At 56.9% G+C, this 9,230-nt stretch overlaps 1 protein-coding gene across 1 annotated transcript; it reads left to right on the top strand.

Moving 5' to 3' along the window:
* Window positions 1–34: 34 nt before the first annotated feature.
* Window positions 35–6,818, top strand: KCNK15 (potassium two pore domain channel subfamily K member 15). The gene is made up of 2 exons (XM_026055575.1): window positions 35–344; window positions 3,940–6,818. Exons 1-2 carry the CDS (start codon window positions 62–64, stop codon window positions 4,851–4,853), a joined length of 1,197 nt encoding a protein of 398 aa, XP_025911360.1. The 5' UTR covers window positions 35–61; the 3' UTR covers window positions 4,854–6,818.
* Window positions 6,819–9,230: the final 2,412 nt, after the last annotated feature.

The raw sequence follows: 9,230 nt of genomic DNA, 5'->3' as shown, positions 1-9,230 counted from the left end.
GGGGGCGGCGGGCGCGGGGCCATGCGGAGCCCGGGCTGAGGCGCCGCGGCCGCGCCTCGCCATGAAGCGGCAGAACCTGCGCACGGCCGCGCTCATCCTCTGCATCTTCTCCTACCTGCTGGTGGGCGCCGCCGTCTTCGATGCGCTGGAGTCGGAGGCGGAGAGCGGCCGCAAGCGGCTGCTGGAGCAGAAGCGCGGCGAGCTGCGCAGGAAGTACCGCTTCTCCGCCGACGACTACCGCGAGCTGGAGCGGCTGGTGCTGCAGGCCGAGCCGCACCGCGCCGGGCGGCAGTGGAAGTTCGCCGGCTCCTTCTACTTCGCCATCACCGTCATCACCACCATCGGTGAGTGCGGGCTCCCCGGCGTGCATCCCCGCCTCCTGCACGCCCGCATCCCCACATCCCTGCGCCCCCAAATCCCTGCATCCCCGGTTCCCTGCACCCCAAATCCCTGTATCCCTGCATCCCCAAATCCCGATATCCCCACACCCCCAATTCTCTGCACCCCTGCATCCCCAAATCCCTGTATCCCCACATTCCTGCACCCCACGCTCCTGAAGCCCCATATCCCCAAATCCCTGCACCCTTGCAGCCCCCATCCCTGCACCCTCACTGCCTCCGGGTGCCCTGGAGCAGCCCAGGGGGCTTGCCTGCATGGGGAAGGCAGATCTCGCCTGCACGAAGTTGGGGTATCCCTTCAGGCCACCCCCTGGGCTGACCTGGTGGGACCCCAGGGCCTGGCAGCCTGCACTGGGAGCAGTAATTCGTGGGCAGGTTGGAGGCCACCCGGTTCTGGGGGATGTCGGAGGTGCTGCRACAGCCCGACCCATGAAACACGACRTGCACGCTGTCCCAGCGAGGCGGCAGCACGCAGAACTTCTGCAAGCACCTTCATGGCAGGGAGCTGCAGAAGTTGGCCGGGGTGCAGGAGAGCAGAGGTGGGAGCCACGCTCGTGCTCTGCATGGCGGTGTGCCGATGTGTACACTGCTGGGTTTGCTGTGCTGAGTTCTCCGAACGGCGCCAGCAAGCCTGGCTGAAGAGCTGGCCAAGAAGTGTTGGCCTCATTGACAGCGCAAAACTCTGGATGTTTTTCCAAACCAGACCTGCTTCGGGGAGCCAGGACAGCCACCACGACCTGAACCTTGCTCTGCCTGCATGGGAACCCTCAGAGAAATGGCTGTGAATTAACCTTGGAAGGGAATGAATGAATCGCATTAAGTTCCTGTGTAGGGGCACTTACCCATCCAAAGCCCAGCCTTGATTTGATTTGCCCTCTTCTATTTTGAAAGAGCATGAAACTAAATTGAATAAGGACTGTTTTAATTCTAAGTGAGATTAGCCACATGGGTGTTTAACATGGTTTAATTAAACTGCTTTTATTAATCCATGCGCCCCGGGTGTCCCATGTGGGTAGGCAGCCCTTGGGAACCCGTGCTCGTGGCAGTCCTTGTGCTATGATTTCAGTGAGCAGATGTGTTTTGGAGGCAGGAACCCTGAGGCCAAATCCCGGCCTTCCCCAGCCAGCGGCTGCCTGGCTGCATCCTTGTCTGTAGGATGGGGATTAGCCCTAAGGAGGGGCTTGGAATGGATAAAACACATCTAGTAGCAGAAAGCACCATATTTCAGGGCATGAACAAACAAGGACTGGTGGGATCAACCGCATGGTGTTATCTGAGGATAAGAGGTGGCACTTGGGCAGCTACCTGCAGGTCCTACCCCGGGGAAGCTGTTCGTACACCCGCACGTGAAGCGTTGTGGACTTTGTGCCGCTGCTAATGCACACGGCCAGTAAATGGGGATGGAGTCAGGGCACGTTTAGTGCAATGCCCCAACAGTAGGGTAAGATGAATGACTTCGGCGAAAATCCCCATCATCTCATGACAGGTTATGGCTTCATTTGCATTATTTTTCAGTTGACTGTGACAAATACAATTGCTAAGCATTTCACACACACCGTGCAATAAATAATTTCAGCCCAGATGCCATATTTCTAAAATGTTGGCACATCAGATCTCTTTAAATGGGGCTGTGCTCTATAGCTCAGGTTTACTGTTAATGTAGCTGTGTTTACTCTTTCCAGTTCCCTTTGTCATTCTGAAAGCATCAGTTATATGCTCTTTCAGGAGTTGCTCAGGAGTTGCTCAGGATAAAACAGATGTTTTTCCACTTATTGCTTTTCTGGATCATTATTTACCTCCTCCTTGCTCTCATAGTATTTTCCCATGTCTTAGGGCCTGATAATTGCAATCAGTTATTAGGCTAAGGATCTGATTTTTTTTATATATATTTTTTGCCACTGCAGTCTTATTTCTGCTCTGTGTTCTGTGAAATGTGGCATGCAGAAATTCAGTTTATCATTTTTGATTGTGTGGGTTTATAAACACACAGAGCAATTAGAAACTGTTTCCCCCTTGCATTTGCAGTTGTGAACGTAGCGTGTTCAAGGGTAATGCTGTGCTCAGCCTCTCGGCTCTGTCCAATTGCAAGAATTTCCTGGAGTGGGAGGTGCGCTTGAGAGCCCAGGACAAYGCATTAATCATCCTCTGATCTTTCCATCACTGCATGCTAACAGTTTCCCTAAAAGTCCTGGAAATCCATTGTCAACAGAAGCAGAGGTGAAGCCAAGTCATAGCTTTGAATGAAACAGAGAAATAAAAAGAGTGCATTTCTTCCATGTTCTTCATGCAGAAATCACATGAATACCAGGAAGATGTGAAATGTAAAATAGCTGTTTGCAAAAAGCCAGACAGCAGTGCGGGAAAGAGCCTGCTTCACACCCTGCTGGGTGAGCTGGTGGTGCTCTGCAGATGCGTTCAGAAAGGCAGTTTCCATCCCTGTGGTTTCTCATAAAGAAAGGATTGGATGCCTCCTCCGTTACCCCCCACGCAGCGAGATGCTGCATGACTCCCTTGCATTGAGTTAGTTACTCATCCGTTTAGGTCAGAGGCCGCCGATTTCGGTTAAGCTTTTATAATTAAGTCAGGTGGGCGCAGAATCACCGAAGTCCGGAAGACTGCCGTGAATACTTCATTACGACTCATGGTAGTTGTGTGAGTCCTTGAGTCACAGCTCAAACTCAGAACAAGATGGGGAGATTAAAACTCAGAAGGGGATTCAAGGAGAGTGGGAGACTCTCCCTCCTTCTCTCTGGTCTCTAGGACAGGGCAGCTGACAGAGCTGCAGTGGACTAAATACTTCACTGTATTTAAGACAGTACAACCCCCCCCACCCCAAAGATGTTTGGCAATACTTTAGGTCTGACTCTTCTCGCAGTGACTCTGGAGAAGATCGGAAGTTGCTCTGCAGAAGTCCTCACGGGCTTACCTGCTTCTGCAGGGACCGACCCTATAGCTCCTATCCAACAGGCCACATAATAAACTATCACACAGCTGAGAGTCGAAGACGCATGCCACACGGGAGGGCCAAGGGAGATGACCATCACTCTCCAAGGGCACCTGTGGGTGGGACTGGGCTGGATGTGCACCTTTGCCACAGGATGACCTGGTGCTGTAGTTCTCAACATCCTATGCTGCCCTCTTCCTCCCCCCAGGCTGGGGGGTCAGACTGCAGACCCAGCACGGCATCATTGCACCGAAATTGCTTGTGAGCTGCAGATGGCTTGCAGACCCCAAGTCCAGCTCTAATTTCCATGACACCATACAAGCTCAAAGGCTGTTGGGAGGGTAACTTTGCTCTTTAGAGACCAAATGAGGTTCTGTGCATATAACACTAAGATGTGCCATGATCCAAAATGGTGCAGCATCCTGTGGCCCCATTAGCATCACCTGGAGGACTGCAAATCTGTTAGTGATTTATCTTCTTCTTTTTTACCCCCTTCTCCTCCTGCTCCTCTCAGCAGAGGTGGTTGCCAGTCCCAGTGTAGCATTGCTAGTAAGCCAGATGTGGGGTTGATGCCTCCCTTTCCTCTTTACTTTGCAGGCTACGGACATGCTGCCCCAGGCACCGATGCTGGCAAAGTTTTCTGCATGTTCTACGCAATCCTCGGCATCCCCCTCACCCTGGTCATGTTCCAGAGCCTGGGGGAGCGCATGAACACCGTAGTCCGGTTACTGCTCAAGAAGATAAAGAAATGTCTGGGCATGAGGACAACCAATGTCTCCATGGAAAATATGGTCTTGGTCGGCTTTCTCTCTTGCATGGGGACCCTGTGCATCGGCGCGGCAGCCTTCTCTTATTTCGAGGGCTGGACTTTCTTTCATGCCTATTATTACTGCTTCATCACCTTGACCACTATCGGCTTTGGAGACTTTGTGGCTCTGCAGAAGAATGAAGCTTTGCAAAAAAAGCCCCCGTATGTGGCCTTCAGCTTCATGTACATCCTGGTGGGCCTGACTGTCATTGGCGCCTTCCTTAACTTGGTGGTGCTGAGGTTTCTGACGATGAACTCGGAGGACGAGCGGCGGGATGCCGAAGAGAGGGCATCCCTGCGGAGAGCCAGGAACAACATCCACCTGAAACCAAAGGAAGACAACCGGAGCAACAACGCTATTTTTCTCCCCGTTGAAGACAGGACGAGCCAGATGAACCTCATCCCGCTGATCCAGGAAGACGCGGAGAGACAGCGGCGCCAGTCCTCCAACTCGGCTGCCAAGGTCCCCTCCTTCTGCACATGCCTGTGCTACAGACCTCAGCTGTGCGGCAGCCCCGTACCCTCCCACCCCGAGACCCTGAGCTGCCACACCAACCCCGTCTATTACAACTCCATTTCCTACAAAATCGACGAGGTCTCCCTGAGCACGAGGGGGCAGACCGGCTCTTCCCCGGGGAGCACTCTATCATCCAACAGCCCTCGCTGCCGGCAGCACCTCYGTCCGCGGAGGAAATCCATCTAGGAGCGCGTGCTCCAGGCGGGGTGTGTGCTGAGCCGCATTCAGCTGCTCAAGGTGTATTTTGATGATAAGTTATTAACTGAGAAGTCAGGTCACTCTTACTGCTCTCATTTCTTCTGTTCCACTCCCTTTTCAGCAGGCTTCAGCTCCTGCGGCAGCCAGCTAGGCACAGCGGCCGGCAGGATCCTTTAAACCCTGTTGATAAATAATCATTCCTTTTTGCAGGGACTGGGCAAACTGAATTACACATCGTTAGTTTTCTTTGCTTTTCTACCCCAAATCTATTCAAGCGTTTGGCTCTGGCAAGAGGCCCCCACCCGATGTGGGATCCGGCACAGCTGAGGGTTTGCTTTCCAACCTCCCCGCTCCCGAAACGGCAGCACTGTTGCCCTCCTCCGTGCCTGCCCCACTAACCGTAACCCGGGATCACTACCAGCGTACGGCTCTAGCGACATAGGCTGAATTACGCTTGCTGAGAGCATATGAAATGAAACCAGTATTAGGGAGCCCTCCAGGGGCAAGGATCCTCCAGCAAATTGTCCCCCCGCATCGGGTGCGGGTAAGGCAGTGTCACAGGCCAGGCTTGCAGCCGGGCAGTGAGGAGGGGGACGGGGCGACTGGATGGCCGTGGGGTGGGCGGTGTGGGGGSCAGATAGGGCAAGGATGGGCTATGGGGCCCGGCTCAGCCCATGGGGGCAGTTTTATGGCACTGCATCTCCTGTGACCTGTCCTGCCTCGGATCTAAGTTCAGGGCCTGTGGTTGGCTCGATGTGTTTGAAGCCGCTTGCACTGGGCTCCCTACCTGCTTATCCGGCCAGCACATCTTACCCCTGCTTTCGGCAGGTCTCCCAGGCAGAGCGGGCCAGTGGGGCTGCGGTGTCCCACTCGGTGGAGATTGCTGGAGAAGGGCTRGCTGAGCTCCTCCAGCCAACCCATAGCCCTCCTCTGTGATGAGCCCAAGCTGTGCCAGGGACACCAGGGAGGTGTCCTGGAGCCACATAAAGCCACCTGTGAAGGGTTTGGCCCTGATTAGATCGTTACCTAAAATCACCATTTCCTTCACTGCCTGCACCTGTGAGCCCCTGGCTTTGCGTGGGGTTTGCTGGAGACAGGGTGACCCCACCTCTGCATGGTGGAGCGGGCAGGGACTGGGCTCCGGGCACCCCGAGAGCCTCCCGGCTGGGCTGTCCTGCTCCGCCGGGCTCCCTTTCCTGCAGGGAGCCCTGGTGCGGCGCAGCCGGGAGCCCTCCACACCGCAGGACCCCCGTGACCCGGACCCCCTCTCACCCCCTTGACCCGCTCCTGCAAGTTGCTCCTTCCTGCGCTGAGCCGGGGAGGCTGCCGGCTCCCTGCCCACCCCACCGGCAGCCTCCGCACGGCTCCTCGCTGCTCAGCCTCCCTGCAGAGAGGAAGAGGAGRTGAAGAAGGGGAGAAAGCCTTGCAGAAGATGCAGGTGCTGAAACCCAGAGGCCTTCGCCCTCCGGTCCAGGCCAGCAGCAGGAGCTCAGGCGGCTCTGGCACGTCCCAGGCACTTCAGCTGAGGTCCTGCTGTCACCTTCTGGGCTCTCCTTCCCCAAATACTTCTCCTCCCTCCTGGATCTCTTTTTTGCCCTCTGTTTGGGAGGAGTCTGGCTGAGACGGGCATGTCTGGCGCGCGGGAGCCGGAGGGGGAGCGTGCCCCGGCCGTGGCTCCTCGTTTCCCAAGGCCCCCTCGCCTCCCATGTGGCACGTGCTCATCCTGGACTCTGACAGCAGAAGCTCTCTTTCACTTTTTTCCCTGATAGACATTTTCACTCTTAGTTCTATCTAAAGGACCCCCAGATGTTTTTTTTTCCAGGAGGAAAATCCCCTTTTCCCAGCAGGGAGGGCGTACAGAGCGCCAGCATTGCGAAGGCCTCACAGCAGGCTTTGCCTTTTGCTCTCTTTCCTCTTTTTGTTCTGGGAAATTTAATAAAAGGTGAAACCCTGGTGGTGGTTGATTATTTGTCACGAGGGGGAGTGGAGCCATGTGTCTGGGTCCTTCCCAGCCCTGCGCCGGAGGCTCTCCTGCTGCCTACCCCCCGCTGGGCCCCTGCTGGGAGGTGTCKAAAACCCAGCCACGGATATTTGCAGGGATGTTTGGGCATCCAGGCGAGAAGGGAGTCGGAGCAGCCATCCCAGAGCTGAGAACTGGTTATTTCCCATCCCGGGTCACGTCTTTGCATCCTCCGCAGAGGCCCTGGGCCTGCCGCCCTCGCTGCTGTGATGTTCATGTTTGCAACCCTTTGTGGTGCTTCGGGCACCCCGGAGGCAGCTGTGGGCTTGATCGCACCCCAGATCCGTGTGGGCTTGTTACAGCTGGGCCTTTCTTGCTCCAGTATATGGAATGGCAGGGAGGGGGTGCTTCGGGCTTCGAGACAGTGATGTCCAAGCAGGCGAATAAAGGGATGGGCAGCAGCTCTCGTCTCCGAGACAGCTGGCAGGAAAGCAGAGCAGTGACGGAGGTGCAGACCCCGGCCGGGGCTGCCGTGGGGCCGGGGCCCGCGAGGGGGGTCCTTGCCTAGTGCTGCTGTTCGGGGAGCTGCTCCCCGGCGCGGCCGCCCCGGCCCTGCCAGCCTCTCGCCAYGCTGGGGGCTGAGGCAGGACTGTCGCCCGCTCTCGGGGCGTGACGTGGCCACGGCAGATGGGTCCTTCCCACTGCCAGGCAGCAGGGCTCTTGCACCAGATGTTTGGCCCTTCCTGGCCTGAACCTGTCCCCGCCTCTGGTGCCAGCACACGGTGGGGAAGGGACAGGGACGAAGCCCCAGGCTGCTGTTGCCTTGCTCATGGGATCTGATTGCTGGTGTCGGTGACTTGGGGTGGGGGAAGCATGCAACGAAGCAGCCTGCGGCAGGTTTGCCGAGCGGGACTCTGTGCATGCCCGAGCCGCAGCATGCGGAGGGGGAGGGCAGCTCCTGGCAGGGCAGCTCCTGGCAGGGCGTGTGGCTTGGCTGGGCCCGCAGGATGCTCCCGGTGCTCAGCATCACCAGGGCTGCACAGGCCAGAGCCCCTCTGCCACGGGGGCAGGAGGACAGGGTCACATCCTGGTGACACCGCTCTGGGAAAGGTCCCCTAGAAACTCAAAGCATGCCCGTGCTTATCTGCAAGCATCCCCAAAAGAAGGGGGCATTCCCAAGAAGCGCTGATACTCACTGTTATTTTGCATTTCTAGTGAACATTGTATGCAGAAAGGATGGGGCAGAGGGCAGGAACTCCCTGGGACCAGTATCACGGGGACCAGACTCTCCTCATCCAACGTTGTTTTAATGCCCCTGTTATCCGCAGCTCCAGTTGCTTTTGCAGCTTCCTGAAACTATTTAAGCTTCCCTAAAGTAGCCTCAGACAGCAGCGCTGGTCCACAAGGCCTGGGACTTCCCTGGGGCTGCGTGCAGGCTGCCTGCAGTGCAAGGCAGGAGGGACAGAGGACTGGAGGGCTCCCCGCAGCCACACCACCCTCTCTGCTCCCAGGTGCTCAGCACCTGCATCTCTTTAGGCCAGTGGCCACAAACATGCACCACCTGGGTGAGCCTGGGTTTAAATATATACAGAAAGTGGTGGTGGTGGTGGKGGGAAGTAAACATATAAAACAAAGGCTTAAAATCAGGCCTTCATTGGCTTCTCAGCTCCTTGTTGGTGTGATTTGGTGCTGACCCCCACCAGCTCAGCGCTGGTCCCCTCCTTCGTTGCCATCTGTCCCATTTCCCCCACTCCTCCTGGGACTTTGAGCCCAAAAGCTGGGTGGGCTTTTGTGCCACTGCAATCAGATTTATGTGTTGGAGAGATATCTCCCCGCTTTCTGTGTTGAGGCTGATGACTTCTGAGCAGCCACCTGAACCTGGGGACACCTTCTGAGCAGCCGGGACGGAGCCGGCACCCTCCTGCTGCTGTGCTACTTCCGTGGCAGCAAGCAGCTTTTAAGTTACTGCACGGAAGTCAAAGCCCACAAGGCATCACCTGCGAAACGCTGCAGCAAAACCCCCACGTTGGGGCCAGAGGCAGGAACACAAGCACACCGCAGGGCTGAGACACCCGTGACCTCCCCTCGGGCTGTCCCCGTTAAACGCTGCTGTGATGGCAAGAGGCAGGAGCTGCTAAACCCAGACGCCTCTCGGAGCCGCCAGGCGGGACGTCTGCACTGCCAAGCCTGGCTCCAGCGGGCCGCCAAGGGGCTGACAGCGCGGGAAGGCACCTGCTCCGCTTCGACTACTGCTTTTACCCAGCCCGCGCTGCCAGGCAGTGCTGCCGGTACGGCCACCGCCGCTCAGCGGCTGCCTGAGCCTCGGCTGGCTTTTTGCCGAGGGTTTGATGGTGGGAGATGTCGTGCACCTCCCGGTGCTGGGCTTCAACCTCCCCACTGGGGTC

Source organism: Apteryx rowi, unplaced genomic scaffold (assembly GCF_003343035.1).
Source record: "Apteryx rowi isolate R43461 unplaced genomic scaffold, aptRow1 scaffold_0, whole genome shotgun sequence".
In the NCBI taxonomy this organism is placed as follows: Eukaryota; Metazoa; Chordata; class Aves; order Apterygiformes; family Apterygidae; genus Apteryx; species Apteryx rowi.
The sequence above is the reverse complement of the archived record's forward strand: the minus strand, read 5'-3'. Positions and strand labels throughout refer to the sequence as shown.